Raw genomic sequence first — 20,989 nt, 5'->3', positions numbered from 1 at the left:
GAATCCAAAAACGGATTTTGCGTTTCTTTAATAAAATCCGAAAATGGATTTTGAATCTATAGAATCCACACTCCGAGTGGATTCATTAGATCAAATCTAAATCCGGATTTTTAGGATTCATGATCCGTGCGTTTCTTTATTGCACGGATACAAAAAGCAGTACGTTTGGCAAGCGGTCGTCTTCTTAAAATCCGCCACATTCCCGCCATTTTGTTGTAAATATTAGCTGCTGCCATGGCGAATAAACAAGGTGAGTTTTTTGTGTAGTTTCACCGAAATTTTCCGTCCTGTACGTATTTTGATAAATTTTCCGGATGTTTGATGCGTCTTGGCATCTTTTATTTCTATCTACAGGACAATATTGGACGCACAGTTTATCTGCAGGTGAATATCCAGAATATCAGTGGAACGAAAGCCACGTTCAACCGGGCATTCAACCTTATCTTCCTCAGTTCATGTTTCCACCACCGCAGGCATCACAGTTCAGCCATGAAACAGTCAGATCAGTATCACCTCAGTCTGGTCCAAGTTTTTCTTCTTTGGAAACAGCTGCAGCCACGTTCAGTCAGTCGCGTGAAGGCACCGAAGGCGAATCGAGAGCTCTTGTACGCTGGTCTAGAGCTGATGTGCTGCTGTTAATTTCCTGCTATGTCGAACGCAGAGAACGATTTAAAGATATAAACAAAAAGAACAAGTCCCTGTGGGAAGAAATCAGCGAAGAATTAAAGAAGAACGGAGTGTTCTTTAATGCCAAGGCGTGTGAGACGAAATTGAAAAATCTGAAGAGAAGTTATGTTGCTTGTGTTGATCACAACAAAGTCAGCGGAAATGACCGAAAGAAATGCAACTTCTATGACGAACTTCACGAAATATTTTCGAAAGATGATGCCATCGCTCCAAAAACATTGTGCAGCAACATTGATGGTAAACGGAGCAAAGATGCAGTCAAGAGTGTTAAAAATTCCAGTTCCACATTGAGTTCCACAGGTAGTGACACAGAGGAGCCTGTGGTTACAAAAGCAAAGAAAAAGAAGTTACCAGAGCGGAAGAAAAGAGAAGACCTCGTTGGGCTCTTTAAGGAATTTACACAAGACAGGAAAGAGGAAGAAAAGGAAAAGATTAAAAAGTTTGAAAATATGCACAATGAACGCATGGCACTCATCGGCCGATTTTTGAATGTTTTTGAAAAATCATTGAACAAAGAGTAACCTTGATTCCATAATTTTTTATTGTGTTGCAGAACATGGGATTATTTGACCACAAACATGAACATAGATACAGTAAACCTGAGTTTGTTGTCAGTATTGAGTTATCTAAAAGTTTATTGTATCATACATGTTAACAGTATTATTGCAAGTTGTATGTTTTTTTTATCACATACATACAAGGAACTACAACAGCAACATTAGGTGAGAGGGCCTAACTAAACTGGTTTTGATATTATTTATATCCTTTACTTTTTTTAGCCTGGTTCTCAGATGCTTCAGATCACTTGTGTCACGCACTTCCTCCTTTCTGTGCGTGACACAAGCAACCTGGACTGTCAGAGTATTAGGCTGTTACATTTGTGTTGAAAGTTTACATTTCAAGCAACACCATAAATGTTTCAGGTAGTATAAAGTGATCCATGTACATGGCTCTACTATTTTCTTATATACTTTTAAAAACAAATAAAATATTGATATTTATAGCAAAAAGACTATCATACAGTATAAACTTTATGAATGACATACACCACCTATGAAAGAAGTGTTCATGAAAACACCACAGTACAAAAGGTATCAATACATAAACCACTTATAAATGCTAGGTTTATGGGATCAGTCTCATTATCATGTTTCTCTTATCAACTGCTCCTACACCTGGTGGAAAGATGTCATCATCATTGTCATCATTGTCATCATCATCATTAGAGTCATCTAAAAAATCATCGATGTCATCTTCAATAATGCAAATGTTGTGTAAGATGCAAGAGGATACAATAATTTCCGGTATGTCCTCAATTTTGTCAACATCCATCATTGTTTTTAGCTTCCTAAACCTGTTCTTAAAAAGCCCTATGGACCTCTCAACCACCATTCTGGTGGAACTGTGGGCAGTATTGTAGCGTCTTTGTTGAGCAGTCAAACGTCCGTTGTCTCGAAATGGGGTCAACAGCCACCTCTTCAAGGGATATGCTGCGTCTCCCAAAATGTGGGAGTTGCCAGGAAAATAATTGTCTGGGTTCACTTCAACTTCTCGGCAGATCGGAGAATTACGAAACACGCGAGCATCGTGTACTGAACCAGGGTAACCACAGAAAACATCGGTTATGAATAAATCCGGGTCACAAATGACTTGTAGTTGGACGGAAAAGAAACCTTTGCGATTTATGTATTGTTCATGATTGTTATGTGGTGCTTTGATTGGTATGTGGGTGCCATCAATAGCCCCCAAAACACCCGGAAAACCCTTTTTCTCTTCAAAGGCCTCCATCACCGCTTGGGCTTTTAGACCAGTTGGAAACTTGATAAACTCATCCATTAAGTTCCTCACTATTGCTTTGCAAACTCGTCTGTAGACTCTGTACGCAGTTGCCCTGCAAACATCAAATCGATCGGCAACAGAGCGTAAACATTCTGGATTCCCAAGAATCCACAGCGTAATAAGGATTTGCTTTCTTAACTCGACCGGTGGTCTTCCTCTATCGCCGGTGTATTGAGGTAAGTCACCGTGGACCGAAAGCAAATGTTCGAGAACTGTAACTGTATGCCGTGACATGCGGAAGTGACTTCGGAAGTCCTCCGGTATGTAACTAGGTACGGTTATTTCGTAAAAATTCTTTGTGCGAACGTGTTCTTTTCGGACGAGCTGTCCGGCCGCCAAAAGGAATAAAACTGCTTCGTCATCGGCTCCTAAAAGAACCTGTTGTTGTTCAAGGTCATCGGCAAGGACTTCTTCGAACAGTTCAAACATCAAACCAAAACTTTCCGCCATTTTGAAAACTCCCCCCAAAACACGCGAACTGCATGCTGGGGTCGTTACGGCTAATTGAAAAAAAAATCCATTTTCGGATTTTTCGTGTCTTTAAAAATAACGAATCCGCATGATCTCGGATTAAGAATCCAATCTTGGATTTTTTTAAAGAAACGCACCCCTAGTCAGTTTAGATTGAAACCATTCTGTATCCTCATTAAGCTTTTGGATGACGTCATCAGACTTAGGCGATGGCTGCATCTATGTAATAGCATCTTCATGTATATCACTGAATGAGATATCCACATTCTCAACTTTTCACAATTACGGACGAAGCTATAGCTGGTCGCGTCTTTGACGCATGCTTTATGGGTCTGTTTAGAACTGCGTGTTTGTCTAGGGGAACCTTCGAGTTTGTCATCACGATAACAAAGGAGTCAGTTAGGATTTGTCGATGTTTTGCAGTTATAAAATACACCAGCACTCGAGGAAACAACATTTTTTTAACTGAATCGATAATTTCAAGATGCAACAGAAGGATAAGTTGTAAATGCCTCTGTTATCAATGTTCTGATCCATTGTATTGCTGAAGTGTTTCAATCCAGATTGACTGACCATGGCATATATCTCCCCGATTTATCTTTCCACTGATATAATACTATGCCAGCTAAAAAGAAGCGGTGTTCTTGTTAGTCTATTTTCTAGCCCCTCATTATGACAAAAAAAGTGTTAAAACTCTTCAGCACTGGCTGTAGAAGAGTTTCTTCAAGGGGATTAAGGGAACAGTCCAGGTGTGGGGAGGGAAGGGAAGAATTGGCGAGGTCTGGAACCTGGGGACGACGTTCTCACAACTGGCGATAAAACGTATGCTAGTCAGCGGTATCTTCAAGCGGTTACCGGTTACCTCGCCACCAGGGAGACTCGCCACCAGCGAACTCGCCACCAAGGAACGATCTCGCCACCAACTTACTCGCCACCAAGCGAAGTCTTCTCGCCACCAACCACCAATAAAGAGATAAACTAGAATAAAGTAGTCGAGGAGAGTAGGATGTTCGAACGAGCACAATTCAAATCGGCCGAATGTTTGTGCGCTTGTCTGTATTTAAATTATGACCTTCAGCGACGTGTTAGATGTGTTCCGTTCCTAACTCATTGACATCAAACCGTATCGCGTTTGTCTTTTGCACGTAAGCGAGGATAAATTGCAAAACTCGATGCGAGGAATAAAAACTTACTTCGGTTTCGAGCGTGCTATCGACAATATACTTTATAAAGTCTGAGTACAGACAAGCGAACAAACTTATCGGTTTCAAACGTGCTTTCGACAACACACGTTTATAAAGTTTGAGTACAGACAAGCGAACAAACTTATCAGCCGAACATCCTACTCTCCTCGACTAATCTCTTTATTGGTGGTTGGTGGCGAGAAGACTTCGCTTGGTGGCGAGTACGTTGGTGGCGAGATCGTTCCTTGGTGGCGAGTTCGCTGGTGGCGAGGTAACTGGATACCCTTCAAGCAGCTGAGAACCTTCGTTGTTATTCCTGATGTTTTGAGCAAATTTTCGACGACGGAGAATCTTTTCTTATTTGGAGGAAGGGACGAGATGTAAACATGGAATGCGAACTCTTGCATCTACGGGATTATAATTGAATCAATATATCTTTGAAGGTGGAAAACCACTTTTCCATTTTTGGTTACCGGTCACCTCGCCACCAAGCAGACTCGCCACCAAGCAGACTCGCCACCAGCGAACTCGCCTCCAAGGAACGATCTCGCCACCAAGGAACGATCTCGCCACCAACGTACTCGCTACCGAGCGAAGTCTTCTCGCCACCAACCACCAATAAAGAGATAAACTAGAATAAAGTAGTCGAGGAGAGTAGGATGTTCGAACGAGCACAATTCAAATCGGCCGATTTCGTCGGTTTCGAACGTGCTTTCGACAACATACGTTTATAAAGTTTGAGTACAGACAAGCGAACAAACTTATCGGTTTCGAACGTGCTTTCGACAACATACGTTTATAAAGTTTGAGTACAGACTTTTCAGCCGAACATCCTACTGTCCTCGACTAATCTCTTTATTGGTGGTTGGTGGCGAGAAGACTTCGCTTGGTGGCGAGTACGTTGGTGGCGAGATCGTTCCTTGGTGGCGAGTTCGCTGGTGGCGAGTCTGCTTGGTGGCGAGGTGACTGGATACCGTTATTGCTTACCAACGTTCGCGGGTCTTGATTACTTTATCGAGGATTACAGTCTAACTTGTCTTCTATTCAAAAACGATCTTGATCACACGGGGTCTTATCTTGAACTAAAACGCTAACTATAATTTTCTGTCTAAAAAGAACTAATCATGGATCGTCAACCTAACCAGAAAATATTTCGCAGCTTTTCTCGGAAGCGGTAACACTTAGCTTCAACGGAAGCAGTTACAAATCTTAGTTTTCCCTTTTAGGAACGAATTTCACCACGTCAAACTGGGTTTTCAATAACACAAGGGAAGCTAAAGCATTGTGTTTTATTTGTCAATTTGATTATTTTTTAATTATTTTTATTGCCCAGGTGATTTTCATCATCTATTTCTCTCCTTATGCGATAAATCAGCTGAAACCATCACTCAAAATGGCTTAAATGACGAAAAAAAGGTGGCACAAAATTTGCGCTTCCATCATTCGATAATTTGGGTGGCAAATGCCTTCCCTAGGAGTAAGGTTTCTTAGCTAAGTTTTTATTTTCCATTTTCATTTCTTTAACTGAGCTTGAATCTCAGATTTTTCCCCTCATGGTCGAAATAATCGATTGACACAATTTTAGTTCTGAAAAGAAGTGCAGCACATTTTTCACCAATAAAAAACAACAAAAACAAAACAAGACAAAAACAAACAACAACAAAAAAGAAAATGAAAGAGGCTGTTAAGCAAGCTGGCTGAACTGCGCCGTTTTGTGCTAAACATATAGATTTTTGCAACTTTGACAAATTCACTTTTTTCCTGGCAGACCCAATATTCAAAGAACACAACGTTGCGTGAAATAAAGACTCAGCTTTTTTAGAGCTGAGCTTATCCCGTCAACCAAGTATTCAGATATTTTATGCTGACTTCTTCAAACAGTAGCGACTAGGAAGCTACAGATCCAAAAATGTTGACGTCCTCGCAGGCTGATAACGGTAGGAAAGCCACCTTCACAAATGGCGCCTGAAAGTGTCCAAAAAATAGCTAACGCTACCATTGTTGCTGCTGCAATACTTGTGAAAAACGCACAGCACAAACAGCTTTGACATTTTCCATCAATTAAGTGCATATCCCCTTATGACAGAAGTGATGCACTCTTCAATGATGGAGAAAGCTTGGGTTTAATGGATGTTTTTCCAATAATTATTATTGCATGCTGTCACTATCTATGTCGCCTTTCTGTGTACACGCGCGTTGCAGACCTATTTCCTCTATTTTTGCTTTAACCACGGCACTTCATTCTCTTCAGGCTCCACGGTGCAGCCTCCATTCTCGTATCCATAAAGAATTAAACTCACCTTCGCCATCTTATACACTGCAATCATTTCAATGGCCTTAGTTGGAAACATTTTGGTGATCTATATTCTGTACCAGAGGCCAGAAACAAGAAGATTAACAAGCTTCATGTAAGTCAACCTCGCTGTGGCCGACCTGCTCGTAACAGCTGTTGTCATGCCTCAGTCGATGGAACTCATCATTTTGGATAATCTGTGGATCGATGGAACAATTGGTGAACTCCTTGCCAAGCTCATCATGTTTGTTTTCTTCGTGGCGGTCACAGCGTCCCTCTTCTCTCTAACAGCCGTGGCTTTAGACTTCTTCTTCGGAATTGTCTTCCCATGAAAACGTTCCCTCGCTTTGGGAACAGAAAGATCTTGGTTCCCACAATTTGGATCACCTCAATGTGTCTGATGACTCCATGGCTGATCACAATCAAAGTTAAGAACTCCAGGATAGAATTAAAGTTTACTCAGTTTGGCGAGACTCAAGCAGCTTTGAGAGGTATCTTTCTTTACATCGTAGTCACCATCTACTTGTTGCCCTTAGTTACCATGTGCAGTCTCTATGGACACGTCTGTCACACACTGCACAGGCACAAACTGCCATTGCCATCAACAATCGCGCAACAACTCGGGCCCATGCTACCAAGCGTCAAGTTACGGTCGATCGCTGTCGTTGTTGCCTTTGCACTTTGCTGGCTTCCAGCGCATGCGTATCATATGATTTTGGCCATTGACTTCAGTGTGCGTGAATCGTTGCCATATTATTTTGTGCTGTTATGCTATTGATGTGGACATGTAAACATAGTTGTTAACTCGTGGCTCCTGATATACCTTAAGAAGAAATTCCGTGCCGCATTTAAGAGAATGATAACTTAACCTTTATCGAGAATCTCATTTGCTAGCAAGAATAATGAGAGCTTAAGAAGTGTAACTAAACTGCCTATAAGAGACCCGATTGTCCAAGTAAGAGAACATTAAACAATTGGTTCATACATCAGCGTGCGTTCATCGAGATATGAAGCGCGCGGAAAGTTTGGAGAGCACGAAAGATGCGTAAGAGTTACTCGAGGCGTAGCCGAGAACAACTCTAGCTTCTTGAGTGCTCTCCAAACTTCCCAAGTGTTTCATATCTCGATGAACGCACAGCTGATGTATGAACCAATTTCTTTAACATTTTCAACCCGATGGAAAATTTTTTTCGCGAGGGATCTGTTTGCTGACGTCATGAGCGTGCACAATAGGAATATGAAGCACGCTCACGCAATTGAATTTGATTAGACAAATTTACTTGCTATGTTATAATACCAGTTTACAAGTTCTGTGTGAGGATTATTGTTAACTTTTCATAGGTTTTACTATATTCAAGTTGTGACATTCGCAAGCTCATTACAAGTCTAGCTACACAGCGTCAAGGCTCATAAAAGCGTACAGTGTAGACCGAGCTACAAGTTAAAACTGGTGCTTTGTGGATTAGTTTGTCCCAATGGAATTAAAATCACAAATCAAGCCACTTAACCACACCAGGCTTGGTTTACAGTTTGGGATGTTGATCGGTCATCAGGACCGAGGGGGACAAGGTAGAATCGGGTAATCAGATTTCACATACGACTAAGCCCTACGCGTATTTACGTCAAATCGCCAATTTCACCCAGGTGTGGAGTGGTACACTTACATAGTAACATATTCTCATTGCATTGATAGCAAAAGAACATTCACGCATAAACTAAACGGCAAAGATTCAAGGGAAGTTTAGTGTGAACGAGTCTTGGAGTGAGTTCTCAGTAAATGACTTTTTTATTAGAAAAGGGTAATTCTTCACGTCTTCTCGTAACGCCATTGAATCTCCTGCTTACTACACATCTACATTTTTTAAAAAAAATTTTTATTTTTATATATATGAACAAGCGAAAGGCTTGTGGACAACATTTGTCAAGCATGTGAAAAATAATTTCCCTTTAAAACAGCGTTTTCAGCTCCTTTCCGACCCATTCTTAAAACCTTCATATGACCAACGGCAATATGTGACTGAAACAACCCTAACTTTTAAATTCTGGCCACTGAGTAAAGAACAAAAAAATCTGTAAATCAAATCAAGTCATAAATCAAGAAAATGCGCAAATTGGACATGTGTTGTCAGACTGTGACTAGTTGCTTTATCCAGTCGTATTTTACCGCGAGTCTGAAGGGTGGTGTCCCGAAGATAAAAGAACGCCATTACTTCAAGTTACATTGTATCCATATAGCATCGGGGTCAAAGACTTTAAGACAAGATTTTATTTTATTCTGCCACTGACTGGTCAACCTTGCTCCAATCAACTCTTTCTTTTCCAGTCCAGTTGTTACAAGTAAGAATCTTTCTCCATTTCGTGTTTTTAATCTCCCTTCTTCTTTCACGATCAGTTGTCGACCTCGTTTGAAGAATGCAAGTTACGTTTTGCTTTTCTTGTTTCTTTTCTTTCTTCTTACATCTTCAACAGCCACTTTTTCAATATCTTCTAAATTCGTGTCGGTTGTGAATACCGAAATAAAACGAACATTTAAACAATTGGCACATGAATAGGAATGGGAAAAAGCAGTTATCTCATTAAAAAAAACATGTGGACCAGAAAACCAACGGATGGCAGCAGGAAAAGTGAAGATAAAAGACAAACAAACAAACAAACAAACAAACAAAACAAAATAAAAGGAGCCTCAGTTGACACTAGCTCTGTTAAATCACTAATAATACTCTCACTAAAGATCACAAAACGATGTGTTTAGCAACACATCATTTTGTCCCTCAAAATACTCTTGTTTCTCTATTCACTTAATACCTTTGATCCCTGGCATTATAAGGGATCCAGTTTTAGTCGGGTACTTTCCACTAAAACCAGCAGGAATCAGAGGTGTCTTCAGCAAACCAGTAAGTTCTGCTGTAAAATAAAACGGCACTGATATAGATCTATAAAAAAATTTACCAATAAATGAAAGGAGCACTCGACTCAGGCTAAGCTAACGCTAACCCACACAAGGCTGGAAATCAAGAGTTCACTATCTTTTCATCCTTTCCTTTCACATAGAACTCAAACGTAAGAACCATGGGAACAATAATCCTCACCCCACCCTACTACTACAAGCTAAATGTAACCTATTTTGATTGCACTAAGATATTATCAGCCTGCAAGATCCATTATTTTTGGTGGGACTGTCAGTACAACCATTGTCTGCCTTAACTAAAGGTTGATTACCTTTCAATTGCTTCAGCTTTACTTGTCGCTCTTTCCTTTCTCCCTGATCTCCGAGATCTTCCAGTCTGTAAAAAACTTTTTTAAGGAAAATAAACTGAACAGGACAGTGTATAAAATGTGACATCAAACCTTCGAGACAGTAAAGTTCCAGAACACCAGTTCCGCCCGTTCCGTTGAAATGTTTTCTGACAATAAATGCATTCAAGCCCAAACCACCTAAGACTGATGTTGAGGCTGGTAGTCTAAATAGTCCCAGACCATGTGATAGCACACAGGAGCGAAGAATGCGCATGTAAATGTATGAATTATCTCATCGAAAAAGATACAAATCTTCGTCAACTTCAATGTCCATGGCTTTGGCAGAGGCAAGTATCCAGTCATTACTTGACTTTTTGCGCCTAAACCTGTGAATATGGTTCGATGGCTTTCATAAGAGGGGGAGTTTAGACAAAGGGAAAGGGAGGGGAGGGGGGGGAGGGTTGGAAAGAATTGAGAATGAAGGAGAGAAGATCCGTTACTGCGTGAACAATTCTTTGTGCAAAAAATGCTGAGCTGTCAAGTTCGACTGTCAAATTGGGCCTTTTTCTTAAGCGAAAAGACAAACAAACAAAAACACAAAGGGCTACCCAAAAGATAATTGCCATATTTCTCTTTTTCTTTCTTTGTTTTTTTTTTCATCTTCACCTACTTGTGTTCTTCTTTGTCAATTTGCTTGGCGAGAGAAATTCTTTTCCTAATGGAGGACATAAAAGACACATCAAATGGAAAGGAGTCTAGCTCGTTTCCTGCAACACAAAATTTTAAAAAGAATAAAATCAAGAAAACAAATATGAACAAAAAATGAAAGAAACAAACGAATGACACGAGAGACTGTAAGTTAACCCTTAAACGCCTATTCATGACTGGCATCTAGTTTCTTCTGACAGCATCACTCCTGAATCAAACATAAAGGTCACGAGAATACAGGGAACGACCACCTAAAGAAACTATTGATTGTTAAACAAATTCTCTTTGTTTGTTCCATAGAAAATTCATGGAAAATGGTGTGGAGAAAATGCAAACTGATTTTTAAGGGTGTAAAGGGTGAAATTGTAGTCGGGCTCAGTAAACTCCTAAAGACGATTACGATGTACCTTTTCCTCCTAAAATATTGGTTGCGGCTAAAAGAAATATTTATCAACTAGAGGGGTATCATCTTCGTGCGATGACAAGTTTCCTTAACCCTGTGATCCATAAGAGTGACCAACCTCCAACTTCTCCCAATGACTGTCACACCCAAGTAAATATTTTTAAAAAGGTTATAAATGTATCAAACACAAGATATTGGGTACTTAAAATTAACCTCTAACCTTGTTATCAAATGGGTATCCAATCATTCTCCTGTTAACAAAGCTATCCGTACTCGCATTAGGTAGGATAACCTAACTACGAATGAACGGAGCAACCATTACACGTCATCAACCCAAAATGCTTTGCGTACCTAACAAGATGGCGAACGCGGGTAGTTCGAACTTGCCGTGAAGGCCAGTTTTGAAAGCGGAAAAAAAAATTAAGAAGGTCACAGGTATGGTTTTAAGGACCAGATATCTTGAGTTGATATATTTTGAGCCCTTTTACCAGTATTTGTTTTAAAACTGCAGGTTCTCTTTAAAGCCACGAGAATAGGGGAAATGATCACCAACTAAAGAACCTCTTGATTGTTACACGAAATCTCCATGTCAACACCTTAAGAAATATATAGAGAACAGTATGCATGGAGAATATGCATACTAACGTTAAGGAGTAAAGATTTATCTAACTAAAAAGGAAATTTAGACGAATGGCACCTCAAACTGAGGGGGATTTCCAAATAACCTTTTAGAGTTTAACTGTTAAAGAGATACGTTGGAGATAATAAAGACACGTCACCTCCATTAAGCGTCTTCATAATTTTCTTGTATGATCCCATTTCTTCTGGGCCAACAAGAACGACACTCAGACCTTCCCTGCTCGCTCTAGCTGTCCGTCCACTGCGGTGAATGTAAAGCTGTTAACGAACACAGAGAAAGAATTTAGGAACGGAGGATCACATGAGATGGTTGCGCTAAAGTTAATACTTACATTGTGGTTACATCATTACACAATAGTTCATTATTAAACGAGATACAACTGAGGACGATAAACGATAAAAAACTGATCCTTCCATATAAACTGCATTTGGAGAACAGAGTCAATTTTTTTTCTAAATCAAAAATCATTAACTGAAATGAATTATGTTTTGATTTCGGTAGGTAAACCTCACACATAAACACAAATTGGAAACAAAACAAAGATTTAGAAAATGAAGTTTTAAAAAGAAGTAAAGAGATACAATAACATAAATTTAGAGAAAGAATTCGGGTGTCAACTGCGTTCGAACTTTGCTATCCACATTCTGGTTGAGGTTCTCTTACAGTTGAGACTTGTAGCCCACACCTTGGTCAACGCATGGTCGGTTGAAGCAGGGTGCCTCCCAAAGCCTTTTGTCAAGGTAGAGTTTCGCGGAGAATGAAAGCACTGCCGCCAAAAAGCAATCGCTTCCGTTCCCGCCTACGGCACAGGCTAACCACCGACACAAGCTAACCAACCGTACACACATACTTGCACGTACTTACATCAGGGTCCTTCGGGACTTGATAGTGAATTACATGCTCAACAGCTGGTATGTCCAAACCTCTCGCGGCCACATCTGTAGCCAGAAGTAAGCCACTCGCACTTTGCTTAAATCTAACAGGCAAGAAAAAAAATCAGCCAAAATTTCATGCTGGTGTAAAATAAGTCCTATCCAGCTTTAAATATTCTTGGAGGGGGGAGAGGGGCGGGTTTTAATCAGTCAAGGCGATCCAGTTATAGTCTATATATAAAGGAAATTCCATTATCAATCAGGATTGGTTTAATAGGTCAGTCAGGTCGTAAACTAAACTCACTGTTTTGATGAAAAAAAAATAGTAATAAAATCATGATGATTCTGATCCAACGCCACATAACACGCGTGTCGCCTCGTGTTTTGCGCAAAGCAAGTTGCAGAATAAAGAACGTGAAAGACGCAACAGGAAAAAGCACGTTATCTACAAAATTAGGTTCCTAATTGTTGCTTTGATCTGTTTTGCTGTTTTTTTTTCCTTTGTTTCGTGGTTTTTTTTTGTTCTTGGTTTTTATTCTTCTTTTTGTTTGTTTCGTTTGTTTCATTGTTTTTTGTATTTTCCATTTCAATCAGTTTTCACCCGACCTGTCTAAATTCTTTAATCTTTGCCTTTGTTGCATGCTGGCGTGAAGAACCCACGGGTCAAAGTCCAGTAGCCTAAACAAAGAGCCCAGTCTCCTCACACAGTCCACGGTGTTGGAGAAAACCATAGTAAGGCCTGGGTACCGGGAAAGGAAATAGTAGAGATATAGGTCCTAGAAAGAAAATTCAAAATAAATCTTAATGAGGTGATTTTTACAACAACTGTATGTTTCGTAGTTCTCCTTCAATTTCACTTGGTACACCTCTGTGGCTCCGTGGATGATTTTCCTAGACAGTGCGGTGTACATGTAGATGCATTTGGCTCAAAACAATAATAAAAAGTAATAAAAAGTGTATCCTGGATCTTGAAGTGTTTCGCTTCCTTGTCAGCTCAACTATTACAAACCTTCTCTTCAATTGCACATGAGATCTTTGCTTCCGTCAGGGTTTCTACGGTTCCTCTCTTGTTAGTGACATCGATAATTTTACAACTGTTCTTCTGCAGCCCAACTTTGTCCATCAGCGCCACTAAAAATGTAAAATGCAAAGAGTATTGCTGTTGACGGAAGAACACAAGCCGATCAACTTAATCATGTTTAACTAAGATGTTAGATAACAAAGACAAAAGCAAAAACAACACAATAAAAACTTCGACACACTTGATAAAGCCGCAAATTTTTGGGTTTTAAATGATGGATAATTTAAATCATTTCATTCCTTCAGTAATAGCTGATAAAATACGTTGATGCTATCTCTAGCTTCTATTACTCTGAGTCAAATATGCCGTGATTTACCAAAGCCTTCTTCGCTTGTGATCTTCTTTTCGTTTCCTTTCCTCTTAAACGACTTTGGAAGAGTTAAAGTTGCAGAGAAAATAAACTTCTGTAGATGTCTTCGCTTTGCAGTTCCTTCATCTTCATCATTATCACTGCAAAAAAGAAACACTAAAGTTAAAATTTTATAAAAAGAGAGTCATTTACCTCAGCTTACAGGTTGGCTGTCAAGAAAACCATTTCAGAAAGAGAAGCCTGAAAAAATTAAAGTTTCAATGGAAATTGAAGTCCATTGCTAATATAAATGTAGATGTGGTATGTACCTCTTTCTATGAATGAGCTCCAATATTGAAGACAATTCTTGAAAGTGGCCTTGCTCCACCATTCTGTCTGCCTCGTCAATTACAAGATATCTCAAGTGCTCCAAACGGCAGACATGCTCTTCCCCCTGAAATTAAACGCCGCGAGCAGATATCTCTAGAATCATCCATTTGATAGAAAGAGGCTACACTCCAATTTGACTGTTGGTTATTGAAAAAAAAAGAAAGAAAAAAAAACACGCCAGGTAATGATGTTTACATAGCAGTGGAAAATGCTTACAGCTGTGCTTATTATTTTTACGGCGGTTTACGAACGGAAAAACTTACGCGACATAGGAAATCCAACTTTATGCTGAAAACTACACAGGTCAACCGATCTCAAGAGAAACATACCTACATGTACAAGAGTGTGTCGACTGTTTCAGATCTCTAAAAGAAAGTGAATCAATACAACTTATGATACATGAGGTACTTACCTCGGAAATCAAATCCCACAGTCTTCCCGGGGTGGCTACTATTATCTCAGGACACTTGTTTAAAAGTCTCTGTTGTTTTTGAGGTGCCATTCCTCCAACCACAGCAACAATCTTGGAAAAATGAATTTCAGTTTTAATTGCTTATTGATTCAAATGATTTTGAGGTACTTTTTTTGGTGGGTATTTTTTTTTGATAAAAGATACACGTTGAAACAGGACTAGGTAGGGGGTAAATGGTACATCATAGGGGCTAGGATTGTAATTCTCTGAACTAAAGGGTTTTTATATACTTTGCTGATGAAGGGGCGAAGATAACATAAATATTTCAGCCCAGAATATGATACCACAAAACAATACTGCAAGGCGTGAAATCGCGCCTAATACAGGCGCCAATGCGACTAAATTTTTCTCTTTGGCGACCAAATCCTGAAAATTAGTCGCCAAATTGGCGAGTGAGTTAAAAAGATTTGTAAAGATAAATCTGCGGCAAACTTCCTCGTTAACTTTGTTTCCAAAACAGGTGAGCTTGAACGTTGTATACCATCCATCCCAGTATCCACTTTGTGGCACGTAAAATATCTTTTTCCTAACATAATTTTGGAGGGTCTATCTTGAACGCTGACAGCAGAGAAAAATAGGGTTTGTTTGTCTTTAAAAATGGCGACCAACTTTTTTCGAATTGGCTAACACTTTGAAAAATTTAAGAGCCAAGTGGCCACCAGGAAAAAAAAATTACACGCCATGTACAGTTTATGTTTATGTCAGCGCTGACTTATTATCAATTTAAGTTGCTTAAGCTTATTGAGGCTACAAATTTATGTTTCCAAAAGAAAATATAAAAAACACTTTCCAAACAAGAGATAGGTTTGCCTTCTGCTCTACTGAAAAAAAATAGTATTAAATAAAGGCTATCGAGGCAAAATTGACTTATGCCAATAAAAATAAAGTGATAATTGAGTTTCTAACAATGGTAAACAGAATCTAACTGTGGAGGTAACTTCCAAATTGTCAATTTAAGTACATAAAGTTTACCTCTAAAGATGTATGTTTTGCAGCCTGTTTGAGATGATTTTTTATTTGTATAGCCAATTCTCTGGTTGGTGTCATTATCAACGCCAGAAGTGGTTTCTTGAGCTTGGATGTTCCAGTACCAGTTTCTGTGGCTTCTGTAGCATTATTTTTGGTAGCATTTTCTGTAGTTTCTCCTGCTTCTTGACTGGTCTTCTGGCCAAGGATGTGGGTGAAAATTGGAATCCCAAAGGCTAGTGTTTTACCCGAACCCTTGTAAAAACATATTTTAAAATTAATACACTTAAATAACATCCTCCTTAAAAACCAGCCATTTGTGAAATCAAAACTTCTCTCAAGTGATTTTATAATAACTTCAACAGACAATTTCAGAGCATCATCCAACGTATGATATGAGAACTAAGAAACTTAAAGCAATGTTATTGTAATGCACAGTTTTGCATAAAGAATATTCTGCCAATCAACTATAGAGGAGGGAAGAACTATCAAATTATTTCTTAAGAGATTAAAATTTAACGTTCAATCTGTCAGTCTCAGTCTGAGTTCTTTCAAGAGGTACACCATACACATACTTTCAGCTCAACGGCTCTCCTCAAGAGTGCTTTAACAAAAGTCATATTTGTAATTATTAAACACTCTCTTAGTACTTAGACATTAATTCAGGTCAAAGACCAGCTCTAAAGTAACAGAAACTGTTTGCTATAATGTGTGGGAAAGTCTTCTTGTATGTAAATGAGCAAGGTGTACATCATAGTAAATACATGTACATGTTGAAAAAGTATTTTTTCTACTCTCTCTCCCTCTCAAAAAAATTAAAATAATTATTTAAAAAAGTTATGGAACCAAGTAAACAAACAATGGGTATAGTAAAAGAGACTTCCACCAATCCAACTGCTCTGATTCAACTCACTGTTTCTGCTGCACCAATGATGTCCCTGTGGTGGAATATTGCAGGTGGAAGGGAAAGAGTCTGTATAGGGGTTGGTGTAATAAAACTTTGTTCACTGAGTCCTCTCTGAACTTCTTTGGGAACACCAAGGACTTCCCAAGCACTCACATCTGCCGTGGGCTCTACAGTTTAGTTCATTCAAAATGAACAATAAAAAATGACTGCATCTCAACCTCATACTGTAGTGTTGGTGGGAAATATCATATTATTACAGTTGAATGTGTTGTGGTTCAATTTTATCCTTGGTTCAAATTTTATTTTGTTTTGTTTTTGTTTTTTGGGTATTGCAATGTATGGTAATGAGTTTGAAACAAAGGAAAGTAAAATTTGAACCAAGGATAAAATTGAACCACAATATAAGCAATGAGTTATTTGTACTTGGCTGAATATGAAATATGTCAATGAAGGTTACATAATCTAAATCAATGAATACTTTATTAATAAATAATAACAATCATAATAATAACCAACTTATTGGTAAAATTACATAATTTATAGAAAATTATATCTTTGCCAACACAACATTATCTTCACAAAATGTGCCTGATTCTCTTGTTTATTGAACATTTCATGTGCAATCATAGGAGTAAAAAATTGTACTTTGTTTGGTGCATTTCCCATCCATAATTCCAGAAAGTAATTCTTACCTGGAGGATCTTCCTCCAGTCTATTGTCAGTGACCATTTCTACTCTGTTTTGCTCTTCTGACTGGGCTTTACTTTGGGCCTTGTTTTTCTTTTTCCTCTTCTTTTTTCCTTTTGTCTGTTGGTCATTCTTCGTGCTTTTTTCAAGTTGTGTGAGTGGTGTGGTATCTGTTTGTTCCTGATTATCCTGAAGATATAAAATCAAAGAATACTGTGTAGCTTTTTTGTATATTTTTTTATCTCTCCTTATCCGATTTGTTTGTTTGTTTGTTTTCATTTAAGGTACGACTAGCAGTTATCTTTAGTTTGTTTTGTTTCTGATGTCAAACACACCCAATCTAACTCAGGAGTCAAGTAATTCCATTTGAGTTGAATTTAGTTGATTGAACAACATTTTCAACCTTGCCTTGGAACAGGTTGAGGATTATTTATTAAGTGTCATGAAATTTGACTTTTAGTAGGACATTTCCACCTTACATGGCCATGGGATGGTTCATTCAGATTTTCAGTATCACAAGATGACTTAACTTCTGGTGGGACATGGTTTGATGCAACTCTGGTTTAAAGATTTAATGAATGTAACTGCAGAAGTTACAATTAATAGACCCAACACTTTGACACTCCTATCTAGTGCCTTCATCAGAGTGATCTAAACGCTGCAACAAAAGGTCCTGTTATACCATCCCTAATTAGCTACCTTTTTTTCTGACAAGGTGTAAATAGGCGTTTCATTGCAAGGAATAGAATAAATGGCATCATTCTGTTGTTCTTTTGTGACAGGATCCTTAGGTTTAGCAAAAATATACCCCGAAGTCTGAGAAGGTTTTTGAGCAACTTTAATGTTGTGGCTATTCAAAATTCTCTTAATGGGTTCCATAACACCCTGAATGTAAGGAATAACAGCAAAACCAGTTGCTGGTTCCCTTTCATCAGGAGTGCTACTAGTTGTAACTGGTTTTTGGTAGTTACGGAGAGGAGTCTTTGTATGGCCATTTGCCTTTTGGACATTTGAAACATATTTCCTCTCCTCAGCCTTCAATCAGTCCGCTTACCGCCCATATCACTCATGTGAAACTGCTCTGCTTAATATTACCGACAACTGGTTGAAAGCCATGGACAACAGTGAACTCGTTGGTACTGTCTTTTTAGACCTAAGCAAGGCCTTCGACTTAGTCAACCATGACATTTTACTTGCTAAACTTGATAAATACCACACTGCAACAAACACACTAGAATGGTTCAGATCTTACTTAACAGGCCGCACACAAGTTGTATCCATCTCCGGTGTGTTGTCTAGCCCTTTAAATCTTGAAGTCAGAGTACCACAAGGTTCCATTTAAGGTCCGCTTCTGTTTTCTATCTATATGAATGATCTACCCCTCCTGTTAAAGAACACTGAAGTCGACATATATGCCGATGATACAACGACCTGGTCGAGCGGAACCAATTGTACAGATATTCAAAACACTCTTAATAATAGTCTAGACAAGGCCAACAGTTGGTTTAAATTGAACAGGATGATACCAAACACAAAGAAGACCAAACACCTGCTAATTGGTTCTGTTCAAAGGCTATCCCAAAGCAGCGAGACTACAATGGAAATTTATATCGATAATATCAAATTAGAGGAAGCGGCAGGGGAAAAGCTGCTCGGAGTTGTCATTGACTCAAACCTTTCATTGAACTTACACATTGACTGTTTGATTGAAAAGTTAAACTCTAGAATATGTCTCCTTAAAAGAGCAAAGGTTTATTTAACCTTTGCTTGCAGGAAAATGTTATACAACGCCCTCATCAAGCCAATACTAGAGTATTGTTGTACGGTCTGGGGCAACTGTACCGTTGGTAATCTCCAAAGAGTTTTATGACTACAGAAACGATGTGCTAGGCTTATTTTAGATGCTGATACTCACGAAAACTCAGTCAAGCTTTTTAACAAATTACATTGGCTGCCTATAGATGATATCATACGTATTAGGAAGCTTTATTTGCTTCATAAAATAAATCAAGGACATTGCCCGGCTTATTTTAATAAATATATTGAACATATAAGTAACACCCATAATTATAACACGAGATCCGCTTCTAATAACAATATTACAACAGCAGCTTGTAAAAGGAACTCTGGCCTTAGAACGTTTCACTCAAGCGCTTGCCGTTTGTGGAACGCTCTTGATCCCGAACCAAAGACACTCTCCCATACTAATTTTAAAAATTACTTAGTTAAATTTTACCGTAGTATGACTTCTTTTCTTGATCATTTTAAGATTCGTAAAACTTTTTAGTTTTATTAGTAGTAAATCAATCAATATTGTACTAATAGTAGTTCTTAATGTAATTTTAGTTTGTAGATTATATAGGTAGTCAATTATTCAATCGATACATTTTAGTACTTTAATTGTAGGAGGGCCATTATGAAAACTACTGGGTGACCAGTAATCAATGTCTTTACCCTCAATAAATAAAGTTATTACTTACTTACTTACTTCAAATTGAGTGAAGATGGTAGACAGTCAGCCTTCCTGAGTAAAGTTTTGGCTACAGACTTTTTATGGCAAATAGGGTGATGAGAATTGAAAGCGAATTAATTCTCTGCGTGGGTAGGTTTATGACCTGACACCTATTTACACCTCATCAGAAAAAAAGGCAGCTAATTAGTGATGGTATAAAAGGACCTCTTGTTGCAGCATTTGGATCACCCCTGATGAAGGCACTAGACAGGAGGGTTGAAATGTTGGGTCTATGAATTATAACTTCTTTGGTTACATTCATTAAATCCTTAAACCAGAGTAGCATCAAACCCTGTCTGATTGTCCACCTGGTGGCCATGTTAACTTTAATATAACTTCTGGTGGGGTCGATACATAAATGATTCAACCCAATTTGAATGTAATGGACAACCCTCAATTTTGTGTCAGTATAGACTGCACAAACATACATATATGACATACATGTATTTTCTAAGATTGGATGATGCACAGGAGACTTCATCCATAAAATTTGCTGAAAATTCTCCCATTTATTACATTTAATAATTAAAGGTGAGTAATGATAAAAAAATAAATAAACAAAAAAATTGACATACGAATATATTTTTTCCAATTTCTCAGTTACATGTACATACTCAAACTTAAGTCAATTACAAGGTAATTCACCACGTGCTTGAATCTTACTTTCTGAATTTGACAACGCGGTAGGTTTTAAAGCACTTTAAGCAATTCACCTTCTGCGGCGGCCGCTCTTTTATTTTCTTCTTCCGAGCTGGTCCACTTGTACCAATTCCTGTTAGTTCTTTTAGATCATAATCTTCCATGACTTCAAGGGACAAAAATCCATCCATTTCGCCCGCAAAGAACGAAGGATCGTCCATCACTACTGGTTCCCATTTCCGCTTCTTCCCTTTCGAATTCTTCCCTGCCATTATGGAGCAATGAGCAAAGAGCTTTAACTGAGAAACTGAATGTAAACGCTCTTTTGAATAACAGCAACAGTTCTGGTTTATCCCTAGAGAGTTAATAAAACACTCTCACGTCGTCCGCCATTATGGATTACTTGCCAGAGAAAGACTGGATATGAAATTGTACTGCGCGTGATTCAAACAGGAGTCATCCCTGATTTATCGCGAAAGATCTTTTTTCTCTTCGCTGAATCAGCTGAAACCGTTGTGAAACGTGAATGAAAGGACTAACATGGCGAAAGAACACCGTACATTCAAAGAGGAGTGCTCTTTCATTGAGCGCTTGAACAAAAACTCGTTCCTTATTAAGAAGGAGGCGAGCGTGGCCTAGTGGTTAGGGCGCTGGACTTGTAAGCCGGAGGTCCCGGGTTCAAGTCCTCCTCCCTGCCACTGGATGGATTTGT

General features: G+C 38.7%; 4 protein-coding genes and 2 pseudogenes across 5 annotated transcripts in view; 3 read left to right on the top strand and 3 right to left on the bottom strand.

Moving 5' to 3' along the window:
* Positions 1–10,522, bottom strand: part of LOC149045455 (uncharacterized) — a 153,220-nt pseudogene extending 142,698 nt beyond the window's left edge. Inside the window, exon 1 of the transcript XR_016187234.1 lies at positions 9,694–10,522. The product of XR_016187234.1 is annotated as an uncharacterized LOC149045455 (transcript). The remainder of the gene's footprint in view (positions 1–9,693) is intronic.
* The window catches only part of LOC149045444 (uncharacterized), a 224,896-nt gene that overhangs the window by 136,678 nt on the left and 67,229 nt on the right, over positions 1–20,989 (top strand). The gene's annotated exons all lie outside the window — the stretch shown is intronic.
* LOC149045457 (uncharacterized) lies at positions 235–1,313 on the top strand. The gene is made up of 2 exons (XM_089208208.1): positions 235–250; positions 355–1,313. The coding sequence occupies exons 1-2, from the start codon at positions 235–237 to the stop codon at positions 1,206–1,208; spliced, it is 870 nt and encodes a 289-aa protein (XP_089064334.1). The 3' UTR covers positions 1,209–1,313.
* On the top strand, positions 3,207–7,444 carry LOC149045456 (QRFP-like peptide receptor; annotated as a pseudogene).
* Positions 9,269–14,316, bottom strand: LOC149045454 (uncharacterized). Its single transcript, XM_089207729.1, has 4 exons — positions 14,034–14,316; positions 13,732–13,865; positions 10,382–10,478; positions 9,269–9,407 (listed from the first exon to the last, which is right to left on the bottom strand). Exons 1-4 carry the CDS (start codon positions 14,093–14,095, stop codon positions 9,269–9,271), a joined length of 432 nt encoding a protein of 143 aa, XP_089063855.1. The 5' UTR covers positions 14,096–14,316.
* On the bottom strand, positions 14,452–20,889 carry LOC149045453 (uncharacterized). The gene is made up of 5 exons (XM_089207728.1): positions 20,352–20,889; positions 17,132–17,315; positions 16,446–16,606; positions 15,658–15,787; positions 14,452–14,459 (listed from the first exon to the last, which is right to left on the bottom strand). The coding sequence occupies exons 1-5, from the start codon at positions 20,547–20,549 to the stop codon at positions 14,452–14,454; spliced, it is 681 nt and encodes a 226-aa protein (XP_089063854.1). The 5' UTR covers positions 20,550–20,889.

Source organism: Pocillopora damicornis, chromosome 5, assembly GCF_964200805.1.
Source record: "Pocillopora damicornis chromosome 5, jaPocDami1.2, whole genome shotgun sequence".
Classification (NCBI taxonomy): domain Eukaryota; kingdom Metazoa; phylum Cnidaria; class Anthozoa; order Scleractinia; family Pocilloporidae; genus Pocillopora; species Pocillopora damicornis.
Note: the sequence above shows the minus strand (reverse complement) of the source record. Positions and strands in the feature narration are given on the sequence as shown.